The 27,897-nt window shown below is 54.9% G+C and overlaps 1 protein-coding gene across 1 annotated transcript; it reads left to right on the plus strand.

Moving 5' to 3' along the window:
* The first annotated feature begins 186 nt into the window (after positions 1 to 186).
* Slc25a42 (solute carrier family 25 member 42) lies at positions 187 to 27,870 on the plus strand. The gene is made up of 8 exons (XM_028856928.2): positions 187 to 250; positions 17,110 to 17,222; positions 20,484 to 20,589; positions 21,597 to 21,622; positions 22,030 to 22,196; positions 22,606 to 22,722; positions 24,026 to 24,177; positions 25,853 to 27,870. The coding sequence occupies exons 2-8, from the start codon at positions 17,142 to 17,144 to the stop codon at positions 26,158 to 26,160; spliced, it is 957 nt and encodes a 318-aa protein (XP_028712761.1). The 5' UTR covers positions 187 to 250; positions 17,110 to 17,141; the 3' UTR covers positions 26,161 to 27,870.
* Positions 27,871 to 27,897: the final 27 nt, after the last annotated feature.

The following is a 27,897-nucleotide window of genomic DNA, read 5'->3' on the forward strand; positions in this document are numbered from 1 at the left end:
GAGGACCGGAGCCACCCTTCCGGAGCCTCGCCCCCTCCGTCAGCGATTGGTCAGGAAGAGTGTCCGTCCGCGGCTTGCCTCGCGGTTCGCGCCGTCGTCCGGCGCTGATTGGTCAGAACCTGGCCAATGGCGGCACGGCCTGGGCCCCGCCCGGGCCGCGAGCCTCGGAGAGCTCGAGGCGGGGCTGCGGCGGCTGAGGCGGCTGTGGCAGTGGCGGCGGCGGCGGCGGCGGCGGGAGGCGTCCGGGCAGGTGAGCGCGACCCCGGGAGCGCAGACGCCACGGGGCGACGCGGGGTGGCGGGGCCCACGAGGCCCGGGCCGGGAGGAAGCGCGGCACGGGGCGTTTCGTTATGACAGCAGCATCGCGAGCGCGGAGAGGTGACAGATCCCCTCTCACTGTGTCGCGCGTCCTCGGGGTCCGCACGGCCAGGCCGAGCCCTGGTCTCACCCCGAGCTGCCCTGCGGGTGACAACCCACGGAGGCCGAGGTGGCAGCTCTCGCACCCCGCACCCGTGCCTCGGTGACCCACCCCTCCCCGATCCTCCGCAGCCCCCGGTCCCTCCTCGGACCCGGGTGGAAGCTTCGGGGGCCACCCGGCTGCGGCTGCCCTCTGCTGCACACGTGCACCTGCGTGCCTTTCCCGGTCCCGTCGCCCAGCTATCGCTTCACTCCCAAAGCAAAGCCCACCTAACTGTTCCCTTGTAGTTTTAAAGAATTATGTGCGGGGTGGTTTGCTTTTGGAGGCAGGGGTTCACTGTAGAGCCAGCTGGTCTTGAACTCGGAGATCTCCCTGCCTCTGCCTCCGGAGTGCTAGGATTAGACAGAGGTGTACGCCAGTACGCCTGGCCTCTTACTGTTTTAACGGTGTTTTTTATTTATTTCTACTTTTTCCTTTTATTGTATTTATTGATTGATTATTTTCGGGGTCAAGGCTGTCATTGAGCTCTCATGAAGTGTGCTTGAGGGCAGGTGAGATGACCCAGCGAGTTCCATCCCCAGGATCCAGAAAGAGAACCGACTTTCCAAAGTTGTCCTCTGAAGTCCACATGGGCTCCGTGGTGCCCCCCCCCCCGCTAATATAATATTATTGTATTATCTGTCATCCCAGCCCTGGACAGGTAGAGGTGGAAGGATCGGGAGTTTCCACATAGTGAACTAGAGACATCTTGGGGTGGGGGGGACACAAGCGAGCAAGCGGCTCGGACTGGAGCTGGGTTGGTAGAGTGCTGGTTGGAAGCCCCGGGTTCCATCACCACACACGCCAGGTGGTGGTGCTCTTGCCGTCTCCGCACTTGGCAGTGAAAGCAGGGCATTGGGAGTTCATGTCCAGCCTGTGCTATGCAGAGACCCTGTCTCAAAAGACCCGGGGCTTTACAGCTGTCAGGTCGTTTCTGGCCTTAGAGTAATGCTGTCAGCCTGGTCCCCACAGTGACCCCCGTTTTACCAGCCGCAGAGCTGAAGCCCTGGAATGCTGCTGCGGGCTCTGTCTGTCCCCCTTCAGCCCACTCCCTGTCAGCGGCTGGTTGCTTATGTTTATCTCCCTGGAAGAGGTGGAGGAGGGGAACCCTACCACACTCCACCCCATTCCCAGGCATTTCTCCCAAGTCGTGACTGATTGGATCCGGAAATGCTTAGCTGGAAGGCACAGCCCCTAGGTGGCTGCCCGAGCATGTGTCTCCCGGCCTTGGCAGGCGGGTGGGCGGGTGGGGTATTGAACATCTGGGGTGCTGTTGGTTGTGGCCAGACCGGGCCCTCTCCGTGACCTGCCCAAGCTCCTTGACTGTTCAACAGTAAGGAAATACTTTCAGAGTTGAGAGGGATAGTGTTTCAACTGCTTAAAGCTTCTAGTGAAAAGGGGGGGACCTGGGTTGGGGGAGAAGGATTCTTCCGGAAGCTTTGTCGCTCTCCTGAGCCTGTTTTACGTGTGGGCAGCACAGAAGGACCGTGGTAGGTCAGTAAAGGTCTGTTTCCTATAAGGCTGGCCGCTGTCACTGTCAGTGGTCTTTCCCTTCACTGAGGATGGTGCCAGAATGTTCCTCCTGGTCATGTCACCTTCAGCTTCTCCTGTGGAAACTGTAGCCTTTGGGACTTTCCATTCGATTTCAAGCAAGGTCACAGGGTACAGCTCAGTAGTAGAATTCTTCCTTAGTATTTTCAAGGCCTTGGGTGAACCCCAAGCCTTGCAAAAATATATATAATAAGAATATGTGTATGGTGTATATACTTGTATATAAGGTTGTGTTTATATGTGCCATGTATATGTGCATATGTGTGTATACAGCTGTTCTTTTTGTGTATGAGTGTGGCGTATGTGACATGTGTGTATATTTGTGCAGTTGTGCATGAACACACAGAGGCCAGAGGAGGATGCCTGGTTTTTCTCCAGCAACCATGCCTGGCTTTTTACATGGATGCTGGGGATTTGAACTTGGGCCTTCATGCTTGCCTGTAGCAAGAGGTTTTACCTGTAGTCATCTGCTCAGCCTCTGTGTACACATTCTCCCCCGCCAGCCCCTACACCCCCCAGACAGGGTTTCTCTGTAACTTTGGAGCCTGTCCTGGACCTCACTCTGTAGACCAGGCTGGCCTCAAACTCACAAAGATCCACCTGCCTCAGCCTCTCAAGTGCTGGGATTAAAGGCGTGCACCACCACTGCCCAGCTTATTCTTTTATATACACATTTATAAAATGTGTATATAAAATTAAATTTTGATAATGTAAGTGATATATGTAGTTAAAGATCAGTATATATTAGCAATGGTGCACTTAATTCTAGCCCTTGGAAGGCAGAGGCAGGTGGATCTTTGTGAGTTTGAGGCCAGCCTCGTCTACATTGTGAGTTTCAGAATAGCCAGGGCTACATAGTGAAACTCTGTTTCCAATAAATCAGTATTGTGATCCTAGTTCCAGGGAGGCTGAGGCTGGAGGGTAATGAGTTCAAGGCCAATGTGAGATACTTAGCTAGACCCTGTCAGAACAAAACACAAGTAGAAAAGTAAAGTTAACCACCCGAGTGTTTTGGTGAGTGTAGTGGTGAAGGCCTGTAATCCCAGCATAAAGGAAGCTGAGACAATACTGAGGCCAGCTTTGACTTCTAAGATCTTGTTTCAACAAAACCAAACAACCAAAAAGCCCCCGAAGTGCTTATTTGCCGCTAATAGCCACCACGCCAGCACTTGGGAGGTGGAGGTGGAGACAGGAGTGTAGGAGTTCAAGGTCATCTTCAGCTACACAGCAAGTTCAAGATCCACTTGGGTTACTTGAGACTCTGTATCAAGCAAAGCAAAACAGTTATTAAATAGCAAGATTATAGCCGTCTGTAGGGTCTGCACAGGCTCCTGCTGCACAAGGGCCAGTAGGGAATGAACATGGGGGGGTCAGCAGCCCACTCCCCATGTTCAGCCCCTCAGAGTGCCCCCTGCCTTCTTGTTGAGGTGCAGCTGCCCGGGCCCGGCCAAGGGGACTACTAACTGGCCGTTGTTCTCTTGGGGAGAAGGTGGGAGGCCTGCTTCCTCCAGTAGCCAGCTCAGACAGTGTTGCTTTAAGGGCTCAGGCCTGCCCCTGTGGCAGGTTAGCAGTGGTGCAGCAGCCTTTGATCTCCCCCCCTAGACTGCAGGCTCAGGAAGCAGGCCTCACCAGGAACTTCTGATCCTCCTCACAGTGAGGTGAGAGACCAGGATGTATCCCAGGCCCCTCTCTGCAAAGCACTAGGGGAAATCTTGGAGAGGAGACCAAATGAGGCCTGCTGTCATGGAGTGGGTGTTCAAGATTAACACAGAGGATGACACCTCTGACCATGAGTGGCCCCCAGACTTGGGTCTTGATATTTAGGATAAGGCACCCCAAGGAGAACAGCTGTGGGGCAGGGGAGATGGCTGACCAGTGCTTGTTGCACAGACGTGAGGCCCTGAGTCCTGGAACCTCTCTGAGAAAAGTGTGGAATCCCAGGGCAGGAAGGTAGAGACCCGTGAGTCCCTGGGACTTGCTGGCCTGCAGGCCTGGCTTGACTCTCAGCCCTCCTGATGCTGGGACCCGTTAGTACAGTTCCTCATATTGTGGTGGCCCTCAAACATAAAAGTATTTCATTGCTACCTCATGAATGTAATTTTGCTACTGTTATGAATTGTAATGTGAAGATCTGATATGGAACCCCCCCAAGGGGGCCGAGACCCACAGGTTGAGGACCACTAGGCTAGAGAACTATCTCAGCTGTTAAGAGTACCATTCCAGGGAGCCACCTGATAAGAACACACATGCATAAGTGCATGCATGTATGCACACAGACACGCATACACAATGCATGCATACTCTTGCACATACCCATGTACACACACTCATACACACAGGAAGAACTAGTCACCTGTTGTTTTGGTATTGAAATGATGACCAAGGGTTCATGGCAGCTAGGCAAGGGTTTTACCAAGGAGCTCTGCTTCCAGACCATTTGTTGTCTGTCTAACTACCTATCGATCTATCTATCTACCTATCATTTGTGAAACAGGGTCTCTGTACATAACCCTAGCTGCTCTGGAACTCACTCTAGATCAGGTTGGCATAGAGTTCAAGAGATCCACCTGCCTCTGCCTCCTAAGCCATCTGAGCCATCTCTCCAGCTCTTGGGAGGTTTTTTATTTACTTATTTTTTTTTTGGTGGGGAGTATGCAAGGATGAGAGGGTGGGCCTGGGAGGAATGGGAGGTGAGTGTAATTGGGGTGCATTGTATGAGATTCCCAAATAACTAAAAAAAAAATATTATGTTGGAAAAAAAAGAACCAAGGGCAAAATAACCATTTCACTTTTGGCTAGGGGCATGGCACAGATGTAGGGCACCCGCCAGACCCTAGGAAGTCTTGGTTCCATTCTCAGTACCACACAAAAGCATGCATTTTGTTTACTTATTTTTTCTTTATCTTTTCTGTGCGTGAGTGCATGTGTACAGGTCATGGTGTATGCCTGGAGATCAGAGGACAACCTTGGGTGTTCCCCCTCAGACAGGGTCCCTTGTTCTCAACTGTGTAGGCCAGGCTGACTGGCCCATGATTTCCAGAAACTCTGTTTTTTGCACCTCCCATTTCACTTCTGGCATGACAGATGCACACTTAACACCACACCTGGCTCCAAGGGGTCCTCAGTGCTGTGTGGCAGCTTCTCAGGGTCTCAGGCTTGTGCAGCAAGCTTTTGCTCTGCTGAGCATTGCCAGAACTGTGTTCGTGTTTGTGTAGTGGTGGTGCATGTCCAGGTGCGTCTGCACACACCTGGGTACGTATATGGAGCAGATGTTGGGTGTCTTCTTCCATCCCACCCTATTCCCTTGAGACAGGACCTCTCACTGAACCCGAGGCTGGCCATTTTGACTAGGCTAGTTAGGTAACCAGCAAGCTCCTGGGATTATCCTGTTTTTGCATGTGTATTTCCTGGTTTTTATATGTATATTAACATTTAGAGTTAATATACATACAAGACCATGCCTGGATTTTCATGTGGGTGCTTGGGATTTGAACTCAGGTCCTCTTTGAGAAGTTGTAAATTACATTTATTTATTTATTTGTGGAGGGTGGGTAGAAGTGTGAGTGGCGTGCGTGTGACAAGGAGCAGGTGTTGATGGAGATCTGAGGACTTGTGGAAGTTGGTTCTTTCCACCGTGTGGGCCCGGAGGCAGAACTCAGGATCAGGACTGGCAGCAAACCCCCTGCATCTGACCGCTCACGTACCTAGAACTCCTGTCCTCTTGCTTTTACAGCAGGTACCCACCTAGCCGTCTCCCGGAGTCAGAAGTGCAGTGGAAGGTTTTTTAAAGATATGGTTATTTTATGTGTATGAATTCTTTGCCTGCATGTACCTCTATGTACCACATGCATGCCCAGTGCCAGCAGAGGCCAGAAGAGGGCATCAGATTTCCTGGAACTGGAGTTACAGATGTTTGTGAGCACCATGTGGGTGCTGGGAACTGAACCTGGGTCTTCCTAAAGAGCACTCAGTGCTCTTAAACACTGAGCCAGCTCTCCAGCCCCAGAAATGCATTCTTAATGTTAAGTATTAAATGCCTGAAAAGTAAGATTCTCTGACAGTAGTGATGCATGCCTGTAATTTCAGAATGCTGTGGAAGGAGAATAGAGCATTCCAGGCTGGCCTGGGCTACATGGTAAGATCCTGACTAAAAAAGAAAAAAGAAAGAAAGAAAAAAGAGGAGAAGAAAGCCATTAATCCCAGCACTCAGTAAGCAGGTGGATATCTGTCTACAGAGTGAGTTCCAGGACAGCCAGGGCTATGCAGAGAAATCCTGTCTTGGAAAAATTTAAAAGACCCAGTCTCAAAAATAAATAGATAGATAGAATACATAGGTAAGTAGATATATTGATGGATGGATGGATGGATGGATGGATGGATGGATGGATGGACGGACAGATAGGTAAAATAAAAAAGAAAGAGAAGTAGTATGTGGTGTGAAAAGAAAGTGTATAAAATAAGTAACATGTAACAGGCTGGGGAAGCAGAACGCTGTCCCTGCTGAGCCTCCTGGGTCATGTACTATTTTTAAATGTGCCTGTTGGACATCTGTTTTCTTTTGCTGTGACCGTCTTGTAGCGTGCTCACATCCCAGGGGCCTTTGCTCTGTGAAGGGAGCAGAGGAGAAGAACACACAACTTTTACTGCAGTTCATTGTTTATTGTTTCATTATTGGCTGTTAAGTTTCCACTGCACGTCCAGGGAGGTTCCACAAGCCAGCGCTTGGGAGGCTGAGGCTAGAGGATCCTGGGTTCAAGGACAGCCTGGGCTGTATGTTAAGACCTTGTTTCAAAAGTGGTGCCAGGGATGTCCAGAAGCTGTCATCTTGGAGTCCTCATGAGGAGAAGAGATGACACAGAGACACCTGTCAGGGAGAGGGCCGGCAGGATATAAAGGAGCGCCTGGAGTGATGGGCCCACAAGCCAGAAACCTCCAGGGCTTGTTGGGAGCCACCAGGCCTGGGACAGAGGGACCTGGTCCTGCCAACCCCTCCACCAGGCCTCCTAGCCAAATAGAGGGCTCTTCTCTGCAGGCCCACGTCATCCGCGTCATGGCCGTCTGTGACAGCAGCTACAGGGAGGGAATACAGGCGGTGTATGGTGACTGTCCTGCTGACAGAAACACAGCAAACGCGTGTGACTCCAGCGCTGGGGAGGGTGGGCAGGAGGAGGCCAGAGATTCACTCAGAGTGGCCTACGTTGTTTCCAGACTCTGGAAAACAGCTGGGCATGGTGCTACCTGCCTGTGGCCCAGCACTGGGCATCCCAGCATTGGGAGGATGAGGCAGGAGGGTCAGCCTCTACTATGTACCTGGCTGGAGGCCAGCCTTGGCTACTTGATACCCCGTCTCAAAACACACATGCACGCACACACACACACGCACGCACGCACGCACGCACGCACGCGCACACACGCAGAGTGAATCCAGTCAGATAATGAGCTGCTCATGTCATGCTGGTTCCTAACCCCTGTGTTTAAGTCCCTCACCTCTGTCTGTCTGCTCCTCCCTCCTCTTCTCACTTTCCCCTCCCTCCTTCCCTCCCTCCCTTCTTTCCTTTCTGACAAGGTCCCCCCCCCCATGTAGGCCAGGCTAGCCTTGAACTTGTCCCCCATCTCAGCCTTCCCAATGCTGGGATCACAGGTGTGTGCTGCCATGTCTGGCTTCCCCCATAGGTGCCCTCCATTTGTTTTTGTGGTTCTGGGGGTGGGACCCAGGGCATTGGACATGCTAGGCAAGTTTTCTCCCATTTAGCTATGAGCTATATTCCCTAGCCATTTTTATCTTTAATTTTGATACAGGGTCTCACACTGTAGCCCAGGCTGGTGTGGGCTCTGTGTGTGTGTGTGTGTGTGTGTGTGTGTGTGTGTGTGTGTGTGTAGGGATGTTTTGCTTACATATATATTCATGCACCACACATGTGCCTGGTGCCAGCAGAGGTCAGAACATGACATTAGATCTCTGGAACTGCAGTTACAGATGGTTGTGAGGCACCGTGTGGGTGCTGGGAGCCAAACCCCTGACTGCAAGGACAGCCCATGCTCTTAACCTGGAGCTGTCTCTCCAGCCCCTGGCTTTGGTCCTCCTCCCCTAGCCTTCTGAGTGGCCGCAGTGCCAAGCTCTCTAGGTCCTGAGACTACAGGTCATCTTAGGTCATTAGAAGCTGAAACAGTGTCAGTGCTGTGCACACAGTTGTAACAAGGTGTTGTTTAGGGACCTAGGACAAGAAAAACAGCGCAGATGGCAGAGCTCGCAGCTTCCTCAGGTGTGGCTTTCTTTTCTGCAGAATGGGTGGGTGCAGCAAACTTCTGGCAGCTCTCAGCAGGGGTCTAGGCTGCTGTCAGGAGTCCTGCGGCCACTGCATCCTCCTCTGCAGTGTGTGGTCCCCTCATCCCGACCTGGAGGAAACAGTCCTGGTACCCAGCTCCCAGTGTGGCGGGAGGAGGATCTGCTGCCTCTCTTGCCCTTCCGTAGAGCGGACAGCATTTAAACATGGCGGAGAACAGCTAAAAGTATCCTTCCTCCCAGCACTCAGGATGTGGAGGCGGAAGGATCAGGAGTTCAAGGTCATCCTTGGTTATATAGTTGAGTTCAAGGCCATATGTAAGACCCTTTCTCAAATAAAGAGGTCGGCATCATGGTACACTCCTTTAGTCCCAGCATTTGGGGAGGCAGAGGCAGGAGGATCTTTGAGTTCAAGGCCAGTCTGGGCTACAGAGTGTGACCCATCTCACAAATAAACAGAAAGATGGTGGGGAGTGCTGGGCTGGCAGGTGCGTGGCCCATTCGGAGCATTGGTTGTCAGGCTCTGTCTCAGTCCTGCCTGCTTCCTTGTCAGGGAGCACACTAGCCAGCACACATCACTTGCCCAGGAATATAGTGACAGATGGAGGGACAGGCATATAGCAGTCACAAGTCTCGTCTTGTTAGAGCAGCAGTATGATCTGTCCCCATCGGGGGCAGCAGTGGGCACAAGGGCAGGGACAGCTGGAGCGGCTAGAGCACCAAGCAGATGCTGCACATCTGGGTCCTTCCTAAGCCCTGGCCTTCCATGACCCCCAGTCTAAGTGGGGATCAAGGAGAAATGGGTAGGGAAACACTTCTTTTTGGGGGGGCGGTTCACAACAGGGTTTCTCTGGGTAGCCCTGGCTGTCCTGGAACTCTGTGGACCAGGCTGGCCTTGAACTCAGAGATCCTCTTGCCTCTGCCTCCTGAGTGCTGGGATTAAAGGCATGCGCCACCTCTGCTTGGCTGAAGAACCACTTCTTGAATACTCAAGGCACAGGAAATACTGGGAACAGTAAGGACGGGATTTTTAGGATGGGTTTCGAAGAATGCAGAAAAATTTTCTAGCAGAGCAAAGCATGAAAATGTGGAGTTCATTGTGTCCAGGTAATTCACCTACCTGTCAGTCAAATAACTGTGAGTGACCAGGTGCACAGCACTGTAGTGCACCCCATGTGGTGAGAACCTGGGCTTTTGGAGGTAAGCAGTAGTAACCGAAGGGGACCCAGCATAGGGGCTTGAGTGCACATCCAAGGTCCGCTGGTGATAGTGTGGGTCGGCAAGAACAGAGGACAGGGACTTTATGTACACTTGTTTATTTATTGTGGTGGGGGAGGGTGTGTGTTCTGCAGCATGTGTTAGGGGGTCAGAGGCCACTGGCAGGAGTCAGTTCTCTTGGTTCACCAAGCGGTTCCAGAGATAGAACTCTGGCCAGGAGGCTCAACAGCAAGTCTCCACCGCTGAGCCGTTTCACTGGCCTTTTTGATTTTTCCTTTTCAGTTCTGGAGATGGAACCAGAGATAAGCAATCTCCCACTGAGCTGTATGTATCCCACTCCTCTATGTACCTTTCCATTTTTGAGACAGAGTCTTACTAAGTTGCCCAAGCTGGCCTGGGACTTTCCATGTATGCCACCCAGGCTGGCCTTGTAACCTCAGATCCCATGTGCCAGGTCAGCAGGTGCGCCCTGTGTCCAGAGTTGTCTGGGTCTTTTGAGACATGCATAGAGCTCCCGGCAGGGGGCCAGCCATTGTCTCCAGAACACAGAATGAGGAGCTGTCTTCGAGGCTGGCAGGCAGTCAGGGTTAGCAGCCAGCAGTCACCACGCCAGACACACCAGACTCCATGAACTAGCAGAGAAAACAGCCCTTATCATTGGTAGACAGGGGGTAATTGGCTTCTGACGGCTGTCATTGTGGGAGCCACCGCAGGCTTGGAGACCCTGTCACTGAACAGTAATGCCTTCTAGCTATAGGGTAGGCCCGCAGCCTCCAGCTGCACCCTGAGCAGTGGTGCAGGTGGTGGCCCCCCTGGGTAGCCAGAGGTCTGACACTCAAGGATGCTGAGGATGGAACCCACGTCTCCCACATGCTCCGTGTGCTCCTCACCTGACCTCCCCACTTGTTGTCTTGGGAGTTGTTACGGCATCACTGCCCCCCCACCTTGCTTGTGTGGGCAATGGAGTGATGGCCAGAGTAAAACAGTGAAACAGGAGAGGGCAAGGTAGCTCAGTGGTGAGTGTTTGCTGAAAAGAAGTTAGTTTGAGCCAGGTGTGGGGTACGTTCCTGTCTTCCCAGCACTCAGGAGGTAGAGGCAGAAGAGTCGGGGGTTTACAGTTGTTTTAAACCACACAACATGTTTTTTGGCCAGCCTCAAGGGATAGCAGCACAGGAGCCTGTTTGAGAGAGGAAAAAAAAGAGAGAAGAGGGCTTGGATACAGCTCAGTGCTTTAGCAGTTTCTCAACACCCAGGAAGCCTCGGTTCAAACCCAGCACTCGGGAGGCTGAGGCAGGAGGATCAGGAGTGCAAGCCAGCCTAAGCTGTATGAGACCCTGTCTCAAAAACAAAAACAAAGCCGGGCAGTGGTGGCGCACCTTTAGTCCCAGCACTCAGGAGGCAGAGGCAGGCGGATCTCTGTGAGTTCAAGGCCAGCCTGGGCTGCCAAGTGAGTTCCAGGACAGCCTGGACTACACAGAGGAACCCTGTCTCAAAAAAAAAAAAAAAAAAAAAAAAAACTAAAAACAAAACAAACACCAACAACAAAAACAGGATAGAAGACATATCTATTCCTACAAACCAATCTGGGTCACACAGATCAATATTTTCCCTGCTTCATAGTTGGCACTTCATCTGCCCCCCACACACACACATACACGGGGGGGGGGGGACGACGACAAAGTGATCATAGAGAGCAGAGCACAGAGGTGGCAAAATGGCCACTCTACCCAGAGACGCTTAGCCGACCTCACCTTAACTAGGAGGTCCAGGCCTGAGCGCTGAGCCCCTGGGCTGTGTCTTCCCAGGCTCACTGAGAGCACAGCTGCCCTGTCCAGCACTGGGAGGAGGACACGGGCAGCGTCCCCATGCCTGTCCCATCTTGAGCAACAGAAGCTGGGGGAGGAGACAGGAGGCGACACAGATCAGAAAGTCAGGGTGGGGATCGTAAGGCTGACGTCGGGGAAGGTCGCGAAGGACTGCGAAGGACTGGAGCAGACCCCAGACAAAGCCTGGTCCCTGCCGCTGCAGTGACAGGGCCACAACAGCGCCCCCTGCTGTTCCCCTTGTGTTCCCACCCCTCCCCTCTGTACAGCGGTGCGTCGTTTGCCTAGACGACAGAATACAAGCTGGAGTGCAGATGCCGGCCCACTGTTGTTTCGGAAACTGAGCATGCTCAGTGCTGACGCCTTGTTTGACCCGGTGCCTGCTCAGCAAGCTGCCTGCACCATCAGCTCTCCCAGTGTTTGCTTTTCAAGTCACCATGGGTCACTGTCCACTTGACCTAACTGGCTGCCTCTGGGGAGCAGAGCCTCACAGATGGCGAGGCACATTCTACAGAGTCCTTACATTCCCGCTTGTGTACAGGAACCCCATCGCGTCCTCCTGACCCGACATCTCTAGCCAAACCCCACCTAGCTTCGTCTGGGGACAGGCGCTCCAGAGCACCAGCTGGCGCATCTACTTCTCTTCTTTGCCTTTGAGTTCTGGTCTTGTGCCTCATTAAGGCCAGGGTAATTATTATTACCTGAAAAAAGTGTTGGTATGAGGCCTTAGCCACAGCAAGGGCAGGTTAACCAGTCCTTAGCCTGGTGGTTCAGACACTGACTTCTGTCATGACTTCAGAGAGGGACTCCCCGAGTGCTGGAGCCAGCTTCCAGGGCACTGAGCTGCTCGGGACACCGCCTGTGGCAGGGTGATGTTCTCTCTGACTTTGGGAATGATGTCCAACCTCCCCACCCCGACCCTGTGGCTGCTCCTCTGCGATCAGTGAAGGCTTAATTAAGGAACACGTGTTTTCTTAGGACAGCTTTGAGGTCTGGGCTCCCTAGGGATCTCCTGCAGCTTTGGAGTCCTGTGCTAGGCTTGGCTGAACATCTCCAAAAAGTAAGGGAGATTCCTTAGTAGAGGGCGAGTGAGCAACTACAAGTGCACACCAGTAACCACCTGGAGTCACAGTGACCTTTGTGGATCAACAGGTCACAGCCTCCCCACCTACAGAAGATGGGGGATTTTTGTAGATTTTAGGCTGCTGGCAGTGGGGGGTAGGGAGCAAGGGGCAGCCATACATGGCCTAGGATGTAACCCCACCACTCCCACTGCCTTTCATTGGAGAATTCTAGGCGGGGCTCCACCCCCAAGCCACACCCCCAGCTCCTCACTGGGGATTCTAGGCAGGGGCTCCACCCTGAGCCACGCCCCCAGCCCCTCACTGGGGATTCTAGGCGGGGCTCCACCCCTGACCACGCCCCCAGACCCCTCACTGGGGATTCTAGGCGGGGCTCCACCCTGACCACGCCCCCAGCCCCTCACTGGGGATTCTAGGCGGGGCTCCACCCCTGACCACGCCCCCAGCCCCTCACTGGGGATTCTAGGCGGGGCTCCACCCCTGACCACGCCCCAGCCCTCACTGGGGATTCTAGGCGGGGCTCCACCCCTGACCACGCCCCCAGCCCCTCACTGGGGATTCTAGGCGGGGCTCCACCCCTGACCACGCCCCCAGCCCCTCACTGGGGATTCTAGGCGGGGGCTCCACCCCTAACCACGCCCCCAGCCCCTCACTGGGGATTCTAGGCGGGGCTCCACCCCTGACCACGCCCCCAGCCCCTCACTGGGGATTCTAGGCAGGGGCTCCACCCTGAGCCACGCCCCCAGCCCTCACTGGGGGATTCTAGGCGGGGCTCCACCCTGAGCCACACCCCAGCCCCTCACTGGGGGGATTTTAGGCATATGCTCTGTCAGAGTTTGATCCTCAACTCCCCATCTGTAAAGCAGACCTAGCCATCTTCAGCTCAGATTAGAGAAGGGCAGGTCTGGCGTGTGACACACAGTAGCTGCTCCTGTGCTGTGTCTGTGATGTGTGTCTCCTGTCACACCCCATCCTCACCCCTCCACACAGAGGCCAAGGGCAACCGTGGGTGAAGAGTTTCACCAAAGGCTCAGAGACCTTAGGAGACCACCTAGCACAAAGCCCTGCAGAGGGTGCCTCCCTCAGCGCTCTGCAGTGCCCTGCTGTGGTCCTGCCGCCCCAAAGGCACTGCTGTCAGGACGCTGCAGGCCCGTCACCCGACAGCCAGGACATCGAAACAGCCCGTGACACTCCTGGCCTGTCATTTCCATTTTACTTATTTATTCACTTGAGGCGGTTCCCCACTCTGTTGCCTAGACTCTCCTTGAATCTGTGATGAAGCCCGTGTCTGAACCTCCTGAGTGCTGGGGTGACAGGTATGTCCCACGGCACCTGTTGTCGTGTGGTGCTGGGGTCGGAAACCATGGCTTCCTGACTTCACCGACCGAGACACAGCCCAGGCCCTAGTTTTGGTCTCTTTTTGATTTTGAAGACAGGGTTTCTCTGTGTGCCTGTCCTGGACCTCACTCTGTAGACCAGGCTGGCCTCGAACTCAGAGATCCGCCTGCCTCTGCCTCCTGAGTGCTGGGATTAGTGGTGTGCGCCACCGCCGCCCCGCTAGTTTTAGTCTCTTTACCCTGCATATTGCTTACTTGTGGTAATTTTATTTGTTTTTATTTGCATGTGTATGGGTGTTTCTCCTGCGTGTATGTCTGTGTGTCACATGTGTGCAGTGCCTACCAAGGTCAGAAATGGGTGTCCAATCCCCTCAAACTGGAGTTACAGATGTTTGTGAGCCAACATGTGACTGCTTGGAAATTGAACTCGGGTCCTCTGCAAGAGCAGCCAGCGTTCTTAACCACTGAGCCGCCTCTCCAGCCCCTCGGTAGTTTTTTTTTTTTTTTTTTTTTTTTTTTTTTGAAGGTGCTGCATGTGGAACCCAGCAAGCATTGTCCACTGATCTGCAGCAGCTCCTCATCCTCATGGGACCCCATCTCATCCTCAGCACCCACCCTGGCCCCTCGTGTAAGCCCAGCCTGCATGGTGGTTGGCTGGCTCACGAGCACGGCTTTCTGTACAGGGCACAGCTCCCTGAGGGGCTCAGGTCCACACTGACTCCCAGGAATGCACAAGTGAACTTGCAAGTCAGCTGTTCTGGATGAGCCCTGGATCCCTGGGCCGTGCTGAGCTTCGGCCTGGCCGTTCTCAGGGTAAACATTGACAGAAATTGCTTCCTTTCACTTGTTTTCTGTTTTTGAGACGAGGTCTCCCTGTGGAGCTCAGGCTTGTCTGGAGCTTACGGTCCTCCTGCCTCATCCTCAGAAGTAACTCCTGGACTGCTGTCACTCCTCTTGGGATATCCAGGAGTCTGGGTGCTGAGAGGCAGGGCCGGTGTCCTGAGGGGCTGGGGCCCAGGCTAGGTACCGCAGACTGCAGGGTGGGGGGTTGTCACCACCACATGGGACTGGAGTGTCACTGGAGCTGGCGAGAGCCGGCTGAGTTTTTAGGATACTCCTGGCTTTATGAAGCAGCATCACTCACTTCCTAACTCAACTATGTCAAGTTAAGCTCTGGAGTGGGCTTATCTGGACTCGGGCCAGACTCGGAGTTCAGAGACTCATCGGGTTTTTTTTTTTTTTTTTTTTTTTTTTTGGTTTTTTGAGACAGGGTTTCTCTGTGTAGCTTTGCGCCTTTCCTGGAACTCTCTTTGGAGACCAGGCTGGCCTCGAACTAACAGAGATCCGCCTGGCTCTGCCTCCCGAGTGCTGGGATTAAAGGCGTGCGCCACCACCGCCCGGCTGACTCATCGGGTTTTAAAGACAGCATCTGATCTCTTCCTTGCCTCCTGACCCTATCTAGATCTCATTCCATCCATGTCAGTCTGTCATTCCTCTGGGATGGAACCCAGGGCCTTACACAGAGCTATACCCTAAACTCCTTCCCTTTTTTTTTTTTTTTTTTTTTTTTTTTCTTTTTTGTAGTCCTGGCTGCCTGGACTGTAGACTGCTCTGTAGACCAGAATAGCCTCAGCTCAGAGATTCACCTACCTCTGCTTCCCAAGTGCTGGGATTAAAGACGTGTGCACCAGGACAGGCTAGTCCTTCCTTTTATTAAAAACAAAAAACAAAAAACAAAAAAAAACAAAGAACAAGGTCTCGTGTTTCCCAGGCTGGCCTTGAACTCCTCCTGAGCATTGAAGTGAGAGGTGTGCACAGTCCTGCCTGGGCTCCAGACCTCTTCATGTAAGCGCTCATTTTCCTCCCTGGCAGTGCTGTTGGTCCGACCGTTTCATGCACTAGGCAAGGACACACCCTGTCACTGTCCCTTCATCATGCATGTCCTGTTTCTCACGGTTCCGCTGGGAGGTGAGTTTGAGAGTCAGGGCAGAAGGGAAGGCCTTCTAGTCACACCGCTGTGGAGCACAGCCTGCCTGAGAGCCAGAGTCCACGTGCGCACAAACACATTCCATGAACGTCCTGGCTGCTCAGCGCCTGCGCATCCTCCTGGGGACCTCGACTTCCTATTTTTGTTACATTTATTTGTATGGAGGTTGTGTGTGAGAGAGAAAGCACACCCACCCACAAGTCCCAGTGCACACACGGAGGTCGGAGGATGACAGCCTGTCGGGTTTCCCTTCGACCATGTAAGTTCTGGGGAGTTCAGGGCTCCCTGCTCAGGAGAGTTCTCTCCTTCGGCAGCATCTTACTCATCTACTCAGTGTGGAGTCCTGGAGACTCACATGTCCTCCTTCCACCTTCCAGCTGCCATCCTGTTTCCCACCCTGGGACCGCCCTCTCTGAGCACCTCAGGGTACTGAGTGCAACCTCGCATTTGTGTTCCTGTCCCAGCCTCAGTTGTTTTTGTTTTTGTTTGTGTTTTCTTTCTTCCCTTCCTTCTTTCTCTTAAGTTACTGGGGTTAGAAACTAGCACCTTTTACAGGCCACAAAGAGCTCTGCTGCTGAGCCACGCCCTCCCGGGGGTGGGGGTCGGGTGTGTCTACACAGAGGCTCCACCCCTGACCACGCCCCCAGCCCCTCAGGGATGGGTTCCGGGCCAATGTTCTCCCACCGAGCCACGCCTCCACCTCCCCTTTACTTTGGACTGTTGCCAGGCTGACCTTAAGCTCACTGGCCTGGGACTCAGGTCCTCCTGCCTCAGCTCCCAAATGGTAGGGTGACAGTCCTGTACCACCAAGTCTGGTGATTAGATCGTGCAAAACCATGAAGACTGAGACCTCCAAGAACAATGGTGTCCTTCCTCCATCCCTGCTTCCCCCTGAGGTCCAGTGTCCTGAGAGGGTGGGGTCTGAGCACAGGTGCCTGTGCGGGGCTGGGTCTTCAGAGAAGAGTGCAGGGAGAAGGCTTCCTTTACACAGCTTCTTCCTGCAGAGAACAGGCCGCCGCCGGTGTCGAAGAGAACCCTTGGGTCTAGACCATGCTGGAAGACCACCCTGGATGGTGCTGGGCTGGGGCTCGGTGCTCTGGGCACGCAGGTTCTGCTAGCACTAGTTCAGAAAAACAGACTGTGATGGCCACGTGCAGGTGACAGGAAAGAGAGACGTTTGTTAGGATGAAGCCCTCAGCCCAGGGCCCAGGGGCCTCAGCATCGGACTAACATCAAGAGCAAGGGCATCTTCTCCATCTTGGGAATGGAGAGCCAAGAGTCCAGTAAGGGAAAGGCCATGGCGCTGGCCTGATCGGCTTGGTTGGACAGTCACCATCCCGCTCATCTTACGCAGCCTTTCTCGTTCCTCAGGACTGAGTCTCCCACTGTCCAGCACGCCTGGGATGGGTAATGGTGTGCAGGAAGGCTCGGTGCGCCTGCGCGAAGATGCCGAACCAGTTCTGTCTGGGGCTGCCTCCGCAAAGGCAAGTACTGCCATCTCCCTCCCTGTGACTCTTTAGTCCAGTTCCTCATGTTGTGGTGACCCCCAGCCATACAGTTATTTTCATTGCTACTTCATAACTGTATTGTAATAGCTGTGTTTTTTGATGGTGTTAGGTGACCCTTGTGAAAGGGTCATTCAGTCCAAAGGGGTCTGGACCCACAGGTTGAGAACCATTGCTGTAGGGTGGTCTCCGGGGTCCTCACTGGGTCAGCAGAGCACAGTACAGTCCTTACCACCCTCACTCCTCCACATATCATGTACCATTTCTATCTTTGCTTTTTGTGAGCAAGAGCCATGAGGCATCACGAGAAGACACCTGCTCCTAGACATCATCAAAGCCTACTTGATGCACGAATCCCGCCAGACCCAACAGCTGGCAGGAGGCCAAGGCCTCACCCGCCATTGCAGGAGGCACTGGAGAGCAGGGACTAAAGGATGGAGAGCAGGTGGCAGTCTTGCTGCAGTTGAAGGAGACCGTCCTCTAAAAGTGAGAGCGGGGCTGGGCAAGCCAGCACGCCTCTGTAGTCCCACTCCTCGGGGCTGGGCAAGCCAGCACGCCTCTGTAGTCCCACTCCTCGGGGCTGGGCAAAGCCAGCACGCCTCTGTAGTCCCACTCCTCGGGAGTCTGAGGCCAGAGAGTCACAAGTTCCCAGCCTGCTTGGTCTGTAAAGCAAAAACCCATCTCTAAAACCTTGACAACAGCCAAACAGTCAGCTCGGCCCACCCTTGTTCCCTGTGGGCATCTGCTGCCAGTGATGTCCTGCTGGACTCACCACACAGGCTGGCACAGCCGCAGGCCTCCCTCGGCCTGGCAAGCACTACACCAACAGTCACAAAGTCCATGGGGTCAGTGGCTGAGCTGGCAGTGCCCTGTGGTCCTTCTGACCTTTCCCTGGGTAACAGGAGGCACCTGGGACTGCCAGGGGGACAAGAGGATGCACTCGCCAGAGCCAGCTGGGAAGTCACTAACGGGGTATTTATGCATAGTCTTTCTGAGGCTAGCTGACTGCCTGACAGAATGTAAAGCATTAAGCATTCCAGAGAGCCTCCAGTACAGCTCTTGCCCACCCACCGCCCCCCGACCCTGACCCACTGAAGACACCGCCACCAGTGAACTCACTCAGTCACCACTCACTACTACCCCCGCCTGTGGACCACCAACATCGCCCCCTGCTGGCCCCTGGACTCCCAACACCACCCCCTGGTGGCCACTGGATCCCCAACACCGCCCCCTGGTGGCCACTGGATCCCCAACATCACCCCCTGGTGGCCACTGGATCCCCAACATCACCCCCTGGTGGCCACTGGATCCCCAACATCACCCCCTGGTGGCCACTGGATCCCCAACCTTGCCTGCTAGCCGTTACTTGCGTGCTGTTCTGCCCTTATGGTAGCCCCATGGAGGGGCTGATTACCAACTGGGTACAGTGTGCACACCTGTGATCTCAGCTCCAAATTTTGGCTTCAGTACTGGGCGGTGGTGGCGCACACCTTTAATCCCAGCACTCAGGAAGCAGAGGCAGGCAGATCTCTGAGTTCAAGACCAGCCTGGTCTACAGAGCGAGTTCCAGGACAGCCAGGGCTACACAGAGAAACCCTGTCTCATAAATAAATAAATAAATTTTAAAAGAATAAATAAATAAATAAAATTGGCTTCAAAATGCCATGCTGTAGTTATACAAACAAGGGTGGGAATGGGAAGCCAGGGATTGCCCAAGGGGGTTGTGAAAACCAGGAAGTTGGAAGGACAGCTCAGGACAACTCGCAGGAGTAACTGTCAACCTCACTCCCAAGAGGCTAACTGCACAAGGATTTCAAAGGACACTGAGGCTGAATAGGGAATGGGAGGTGGGCCAGGGATGGTAGTGCACACTTGGGTAGCTGAGGATTTAGGACAGTCTGGGCTATGGAGCAAGGTCCTGGCTCAAAGTGTGGGAGTGGGGTGGGGGAAGGAACCACATGACACACGCCTTTAATCCTAGTGCTGCAGAGGCAGAAGCAGGAGGATCTCTGTCAGTTTGAAGCCATCTTGGTCTACATAAGCAGGTTCCAGGCCAGCCATGATTGCACAAAACAAAACAAAAAAAAGAAGAAGAAGAAAGACAAAGGGGTGGTGGTGGCGCACACCCCTAATCCCAGCACTTGGGAGGCAGAGCCAGGCAGATCTCTGTGAATTCCAGGCCAGCCTGGGCTACCAAGTGAGTTCCAGGAAAAGGTGCAAAGCTACACAGAGAAACCCTGTCTCAAAAAACCAAAACAAACAAAAAAACAAAAAACAAAAAAGACAAGGAAAGCTGGAGAGATGGCTCAGAGGTTAAGAGCATTGGTTGCTTTACCACAGGTCCTGAGTTCAATTCCCAGCAACCACATAACGGCTCACAACCATATGTGATGAGATCTGGTGCCCTCTTCTGGCCTGCAGTCATACATGGTGTATACATAATAAATAAATAAATCTTTAAAAAGAAGAAAGAAACTGAAATTAATTTAATTAATTAATTAATTAAAATAAAAAAGACAAGGAAAAAGGGCTGAGGGAGATGGCTTTTCAAGCTTGGAGACCAGAGTTCAGACCCCAAGACCTGTGTGGAACCGCGACGGCATGTGTCTGTGAGGCCAGGCTAAGGCAGGGAGGCATGTAGACTGGAGGAGCCTGGAGCCTGCTCACCATCCAGTCTAGCTGAGTCAGGAAGCCTCAGATCCACTGAGAAACACCAGCGAGAGAGGAGAACACCTGATGCTGGCCTCGGGCCTCCTCACACACGTACAGGTGCACCCACACACATACAGGTGCACTCACACACGTACAGGTGCACCCACACACGTGCAGGTGCACCCACACACGTGCAGGTGCACCCACACACGTGCAGGTGCACCCACACACGTGCAGGTGCACCCACACACGTGCAGGTGCACCCACACACGTGCAGGTGCACCCACACACGTGCAGGTGCACCCACACACGTGCAGGTGCACCCACACACGTGCAGGTGCACTCACACGTACAGGTGCACCCACACACGTACAGGTGCACCCACACACGTACAGGTGCACCCACACACGTACAGGTGCACCCACACACGTGCAGGTGCACCCACACACGTGCAGGTGCACTCACACACCAACACTAAAGGACGTGGTGCTTCTCCGGGTCTTGGTCCTCCGGTGAGCATCCCCGCCAGCCTCTGTGCGGCCGTGACCGCTTTGCTTTCTGAGCCTGTGACCTGGTGCTCTGTTGTAGAGAGACCACAGGCAAGTGCTCAGCTCCCTGCTGTCCGGAGCCCTGGCCGGTGCGCTTGCCAAGACAGCAGTAGCCCCGCTGGACCGAACCAAGATCATCTTCCAAGGTAAGGCCTGTGCTTCTGCCCTTGTGCATTATGGAAGCGGCCGGTGGTCACCTCCCCTTCTCTGCACAGCCCCAAGACTTATACTTAGTCTCATACTGTAGCCCAGACCGGCTTCAGATTCACTTTAGAGTCCAGGTTGGCCTTGAATTTGAAGAAATCCTTCTGCCTCAGCCTCCTAAGTGCTGGCTGGGATCACATGTCTTTGATACCACACCCAGCCCATGTTCTTCAGAGATACCAGTCACTGCTGGGGGTCACCTGCCTGTACCCTGAGTCCGCCACACCCACAGTCTTCGTTTACAAACCCAGTCACCTTTTCGGGGGCCTGGATGAGGACGTGGATATAACTTTTGGGGCTGAGCCTCCTGCCGATGGTCAGATGATGCAGCCTCCCTCAGCTTCTGCGAGAGGGGCTGTCGCTGGGTCCCCTGGCTGCTCAGGACATGGAGGGGTGACTAGAGAAAGAGCAGGCCTCTGTGTGACTGTCTGAGCATGGCTGTGGCTCCAGACCTTGGGCAGGGATTTCCTCAGCCTTGGGGCCTGTGCTTCTGGATCTTTCCCACAAGTCCTTCTGGCCTACATAGCTCAGCCTCCTGGCCCATAGGGTGACTAAAGACATGTAGTGTGGAGCGAGGCCGGTGTGCGGGGGCCTGGGGAGGCAAGCTAGTGCTCCTGTGCTGGATGGGGGCCTGAAGAACAGAGCAGACCAAGAGGGCCTTGGCACTTGTCCTGGGGAGGCTCGGGTTGGGGCAGGCAGCAGGGTCAGAGAACTGGGGTCCCTCCCAAGTGTGCATCCCCAACACACAGCCTCAGCTTCTGCCCAAGCCCCTTGCCATTCTTAGGTGGTGCCCTGTGCTGGCTCCACTACCCTCCTGGGTCCTGGGCGGAGCACCCCACCCTACTGCATTCCTGTCCACCGCCCACACCAGTGCAAAGCGAGGGTCAGGCCCCAGAGCCAGGAGCCTGACCGTTACATCTCATGGTCTCTGTGCTTTTGTTTGTTCCAGTGTCTTCGAAAAGATTTTCTGCCAAGGTGAGCTGCTACAGGGACTAGGAGCGGGTGGTCTGCGGGTTTCCCAGGAGCCCAGCGCGCACAGGCCTCCTGGGAGGAGTGGCAGGCCGCTGTCCTGTGGGGTGGGACTGGAAGCCTGTTTCTGGAACACTTTTGAGGGTCACTGTCAGATCAACAACCATGTGCTGTGTGCTGGGCTCCCAGCCAGCCCCGCCACCCCAGATTCTGTCAATCACTAGACACAATCAGCATTTGAGGGGCCTGAAAGCAGGGTGCAGGGAGCCCAGGTGATCACAGCTCAGGCTCTACTAGCTGGGCAGTCTCAGTGAGGGGCGCCACCACCCACCCTCTGCACCTGAGGGTGCTGCCCGCAGGGTGCGCCCAGGGCCGGTGGCGGCAAAGAAGTGCTGACCCCCCCATCTTCTCAGGAGGCCTTCCGGCTCCTCTACTTCACCTACCTCAACGAGGGCTTCCTCAGCCTCTGGCGTGGGAACTCGGCCACCATGGTTCGCGTGATTCCATACGCTGCCATCCAGTTCAGCGCTCACGAGGAGTACAAGCGTGTCCTGGGCCACTACTATGGCTTCCGTGGAGAGTAAGGCTCCTGCCCACGGGGACCTGCCCCTCCTCACAAATCACCCCGCCCCCTCCGGCTCCTCTTTGCCCAGGCTGTGCCCCTCACTATAGGGCCACAGTCGCCCCGTCTCACCCTTCGCCCCACCCTCCCTCCCTTCCCCTGCGCTGTCTTCTCAGCGTCATTTAATCACCCCTCTGATTGTCCAGACCTGATTCCCGCGGGTGCAGGGCACCGCGCAGCCCAGCCATGGGGAAGGCGCTCCTGCACACGGGGAGGGAGACCGGGGTTATATTGACACTGGCCTAAGTGACCCCATAGGCTCAGCCACTTGGAACCCTCCTGGGCTCCTGTTCTTCTGTACCCCCACGGCTGAGGTGTGGGCATCCCCGTCCCTCCCCAGGCCTCAGCTTATTCTACTTGTCCGCAGAGCCCTGCCCCCGTGGCCCCGCCTCTTGGCTGGAGCCCTGGCAGGAACCACAGCTGCTTCCCTCACTTACCCTCTGGACCTGGTCAGAGCGAGGATGGCTGTGACGCCCAAGGAAATGTGAGTCCTGCCGTGGGTCCATGCTGGCTGCTGTTACCAACAGAGGTGTATGTGGGGGTGCTCACTGGGGATCCCTCCAATGAGTGAGATTCTGCAGGGTTCTAGAAAGCATCACTGTGTCTCAAAGAATACCTAAGGGTAGCCAGCCATGGTGGCGCACGCCTTTAGTCCCAGCACTCAGGAGGCAGAGGCAGGAGGATCTCTGAGAGATGGAGACCAGTGTGGTCAACAGAGTGAGTTCCAGAACAGCCAGGCTACTCAGAGAAACCCTGTCTCTGAACAAAACAATCAAAAAGCCAGGGGTCAGCAGCCCTTGAAGATGGACCCCAAAGCTGTCCTCTGGTCTGCATCTGTGCTCAGTGCCACCGACACCCCTTGCTCCACAGTAAATAATTAAATGTCTAAAAACAGCAACAAGCAAAACCAAATAAGAAACTGGGCACAGTGGGACACACCTGTGACCCAGCCACTGGGGAGGCAGAAGTGGCATCAGGGTTCCCAGTTCAGTCTGGGTCACAGATCCAGACCCCTCTCAACAAACAAGGCAGTAAACGAGTACCTTAAGAACAGGACTGGGGCCGGGCGTTGGTGGCGCACGCCTTTAATCCCAGCACTCGGGAGGCAGAGGCAGGTGGATCTCTGTGAGTTCGAGGCCAGCCTGGGCTACCAAGTGAGTTCCAGGAAAGGCGCAAAGCTACGCAGAGAAACCCTGTCTCAGAAAAAAAAAAAAAAAAAAAAAAGAACAGGACTGGGGAGCTGGCTGGGCAGTGAGGAGCACTGGCTGCTCTTGCAGAGACCCGGGTTGGACGATGCCCAGCCCCATGTGGTGGCTCACAACTGTCTGTAACTCTAGTTCCAGGAGATCAGATGCCCTCTTCTGTCCTCTTCCAATGTGTGTGTAGACCTACATGTAGGCAAAACACCCATGCACACTAAGAGAGAGAGCCAGGTGTGGGGGGAGGGGTGGTACCACATATAATTCCAGCAGAAGCAGACAGATCGCTGTGAGTTCGAGGTCAGCCAGTCCTATGTAGTGAGGCCCTGCTTCAAAACAAACAGAAAAACTAGAGCTGGAGGGCTGAGCATCAAGGCAGAGATATGAGGGTCTCTGTGAGTTCAAAGCCAGCCTGGTCTACTTAGCAGCTCAGGTACTGGGACACTTGCCTGGCACATGCACAGGGCATTGGTCCAGCCTCGTGTCTGGCAGAGTAGGCAGTACCGTCTCCATGGAGTTCCCTCGTCCTCCTGGACAGGAGGAGTGAGTGGGGCGCAGGCACTAAGGCCGGTCACGTGGTCTCGGCAGGTACGGCAACATCTTCCATGTCTTCATCCGCATCTCCAGAGAGGAAGGGCTGAAGACCCTGTACTTCGGGTTCATACCCACTGTGCTGGGTGTCATTCCCTACGCAGGACTCAGCTTCTTTACGTACGAGTCACTGAAGAGCCTGCACCGAGGTAAGGAGCGATGGAGAGGTGGGATGTCGGGGAGCTGTCCCTGTGGACTCTACTCATCCAGAGCCACACAGGAGGACAGGCAGGGACCCAGAGCCCAATTCAAAGACGTCCTGTGTCAGGTGGAACCCAGGAGCTTGGACTGTAACCTTTAATGCGTCCATTCATTTTTATGCAGTTCTTTAGAAAAGGTCTCCCGATGTAACCCAGACTGGCCTCCCATTTGCCTTGCAGCCAACAAAGACCTTAAATTCTGCCTTTCTCCTTCCTCCACCTCTCCAGCACTGGGGTCACAGGCTGTCCCCGCCCCCCACTCATCTTAGGAGGTGCTAGGGATAAAACTAAAACCCAGAGCCTCTTGAACTTGAGGGAGACACCCTGCAGACAGGCAGCAGCCCCGCCCCCGGTGTTCTGTTGAGTAGTAAGTCTCTGGGGAGCTGAGGCCTCTGGCTGGGACTGTGGTGCACCTGGGATCTGAGCTGTCAGGAGAATGAGACAAGATTGCTGCGGGATCAAGGCCAGCCTGTGCTACATAACAAGACCCTGTCTGAAAATCCCAGTTGGTTGGCAGGACAGTGGCCTGGCTGTGGGCTGTCCTGGGCCCTCACGGCCCCTTCCGTGCAGCGGCTCAGTGTGTGCAGAGCCTGCACCTGCCCCCGGCTTGGCATGGCAGCAAGGCAGGCAGCAAGGCAGGCCGCTCGATGTGGAGACGCTGGCTGCCCAGCTGTCACACTGCGTTCAGCTGGCGACTCCGAAAATAAGGAAGTCTGCGCACACTACAGATACAGGCAGTTAAAACCCTTTCAGTCTAGCTGTGTGTGGTGGCTCATGCCTGCCGTCCCACTCAGGAGGCTGAGGCAGGAGGATGGCAGGAGGTGGAGGCCAGTCTGGGCTAGCCAGTGAGACTGTCATGGAACACCAGCCATAGAGCCTGTCCGTCCGAGGTGACTTGAGCCTGGGCTGTACCTGCTGCAGGTGCTTGGTGACCCCTGGCCGCCATGACACTAGAACCCACAGCAGCAGGCCTGTATCTTCCTGTCTGTCCTATGGTGTGGGCTGGGCTGGGCCTTTGCTCTATGGAGCCATGCCTGCAGCCCCCAGCAGGACACTGAGATGTCCCTGCACATCACTGCATTCCTCGTTAGTTTATTGAAGTCAGGCAGAGGTAGGAGGACGCCATCTGTGTACCCTGTACTCTTAAGGATTCAAGGCTTCCGTGGGGAATCGTAGGACGCACCCCCACAGGTGAGGGGGCACTGAAAACTGTCCCCGTAGATGAGGGGACTATTGTACATGTGGCCTAGGTAACCTTGTAAGTCTCACCGTTGTACAATGTGTCTTTTTTTTTTTTTTTTTTTTTTTTTGGTTTTTCAAGACAGGGTTTCTCTGTGTAGCTTTGCGCCTTTCCTGGAACTCACTTGGTAGCCCAGGCTGGCCTCGTACTCACAGAGATCCGCCTGGCTCTGCCTCCCGAGTGCTGGGATTAAAGGCGTGCGCCACCACTGCCCGGCGCACAATGTGTCTTATATTAGGCTGGGGTGTGGCTCGGTGGCAGAACACTGATCTGGCATCCATGAAGCCCTGGGTCCCATTCCCCACACCAGAACTAAGAGGGGGTGGCCTGTAAGTGGGGTCTTGGCTCTGCAAGTGTGGTGCTCATGTGCCCTCTGCCCTGCAGAGTACAGTGGCCGCCCGCAGCCCTACCCCTTTGAGCGCATGGTCTTCGGGGCCTGTGCCGGCCTTATCGGGCAGTCAGCCTCCTACCCTCTGGACGTGGTGCGGCGGCGCATGCAGACGGCAGGCGTGACGGGCCACCAGCACGGCTCCATCCTGAGCACTCTGCGCTCCATCGTGCGTGAGGAGGGCGCCGTGCGGGGCCTCTACAAGGGCCTGAGCATGAACTGGCTGAAGGGCCCGATTGCTGTGGGGATCAGCTTCACCACTTTCGACCTCATGCAGATCCTGCTGCGCCGGCTGCAGAGCTAGGTCCACACAGCAGTGGATGGTGAGCTGCTGGGCTGAGGGCGTGCAGCTGTAGGCTGGCAGCCCTGATGGTACCTTGAGGATGGGCAGGAGGGTGGGACCTGGCTTGGGGCCGAGAGCCCATAGCAAAGTGGTGATGGATCTTGGTTGTGCCCCTCCTTTCAGCTCCTTGCTAGTGGCCGGTGAGTCTCCCAGGGGTGTTACCCAAAGGCTCCTAAGGGGTCAGCTGCACTGCCTGGCCTCCTGCTGATTCTAGTGCCCACGAGCACACTGGGCTCAGAGCCCATCCCTTCTTGCTACGACCGTGCCTGGCCTGCAGATGTGACGGCCCTTCTCTCAAAGCCACACACTGGGGTCGCAGCTTGCTCAGTGGTGGCTGGCTGTTCCTGTGTCCCTCAGTCCTCCACCATGCTGCTCATCCTCTCCCAGGTGACAGATGGCTGCTCTTGCCCACATAGCTTTCTCCCCAGAGCACTGTGCCCATCCCATTCCTGAGGGCTGCACCTGACCGTTGCCAACTCCCTGGCTTGTGACTTTTCCAGGAGGCCCCACGGCCACCAGGCAGGAGGTGCGGGTACAGGCCCCACTGGAAATGCCCATGTGGGTCTCCCTCACCTGGGATGTCTTCCAAAGCACGTTACCTGGGCCACCATGCAGGCCCAAAGGCTTTTGTTTGCACAACACCCATGGAGATGGGGTGCAAACTCCTGAAACTGCCCAACCCTGAACCCTGGGCCTTCTGAGGTCCCTGGTCCCCACCCAGGCAGTCATTTAGCGAGGCCAAATGAAGGCCCAAGATGGGCAGCGTGGCCTGTGAGAAAGTGCAGAGGTGACTTGGGCACCTGGGGACCACCATCCAGCTGATTGCAAGAACTCACTGGGGTCCCCGATGTGTCACAGGGACTTCATGCCGTTCCTGGGGTCTGGGGTTCTTGATTTGGGGTCTTTGAGACAGCCCCCCAGAAGCCCTGGCTAGCATGCCCCTCAGTGGGTCGCCAGGGCTAGCCTCCACCTTGCAGCTATCCTCTTGCCTCTAGATTCTAGTTTTCAACTTATCCTGGCACAGGTCTGCACACACACAAGCCCCTACCCTGTGCAATCCAGTTCTGGCTCAGAGGTGAGCTGGGTGTTGGCTCCCACAGCTGGATGGCAGCCATCTCACACGTGGGGCCTGCACAGGGTGGCTTGACCCCCAGGCATTTTCAGTCTGGACTGCAGTCCTTCTCTTCCTGTATTTCTTACCTTGTGCCTGTGATGCTCGGCCATCTCCCTGCCTCCTTCGCAGATGGTGACGGGCCATCCCCACCATGTCCCCAGGCACCCTGTGGTGGCTGTGAGGGACCACCCTCATCCTCTTGTGAGTGTACTGCCCACTCTGTTCCTTGCCTGGCCCCCACACCGAGGTGGAGAGGCAGGGCACCCCACACCAGGAGGCTGGATAGGACAGGTGGCACCATGTAGATGGCTGGGCAGAGCCCTGCATCGGGCAGCCGGCTGGGTGGGGAGGTGAGGGGGTCACAGGTCCCTGACCCGCTTGCCCACATGCCTCCCAGTAGCTCTGGCCTGGGCTCTTGGCCTCTGTGGCTGCCCTCTCCCGTGGTCACTGTCCAGTCTGGAGTTCTATTTTGATGCCATGAAAACATTTTGTTTATATATAATGTTTATATATTTTAAAGATTTGTGCCAAGAGAGTATATTTAATAAAAATTTAAATAATTTCTGCTTCTCACTTCTTCAACT

Source organism: Peromyscus leucopus, chromosome 17 (genome assembly GCF_004664715.2).
Source record: "Peromyscus leucopus breed LL Stock chromosome 17, UCI_PerLeu_2.1, whole genome shotgun sequence".
Classification (NCBI taxonomy): Eukaryota; Metazoa; Chordata; class Mammalia; order Rodentia; family Cricetidae; genus Peromyscus; species Peromyscus leucopus.

What these genes read in the sequence shown, in the direction of transcription:
- Slc25a42 (XM_028856928.2), top strand. Translation starts at nt 17,142, where the DNA reads ATGGGTAATGGTGTGCAGGAAGGCTCGGTGCGCCTGCGCGAAGATGCC. An exon ending in AACCAAGATCATCTTCCAAG is followed by an intron (nt 20,590 to 21,596) that starts GTAAGGCCTGTG and finishes TGTTTGTTCCAG; the next exon opens with TGTCTTCGAAAAGATTTTCT. An exon ending in CGAAAAGATTTTCTGCCAAG is followed by an intron (nt 21,623 to 22,029) that starts GTGAGCTGCTAC and finishes CCATCTTCTCAG; the next exon opens with GAGGCCTTCCGGCTCCTCTA.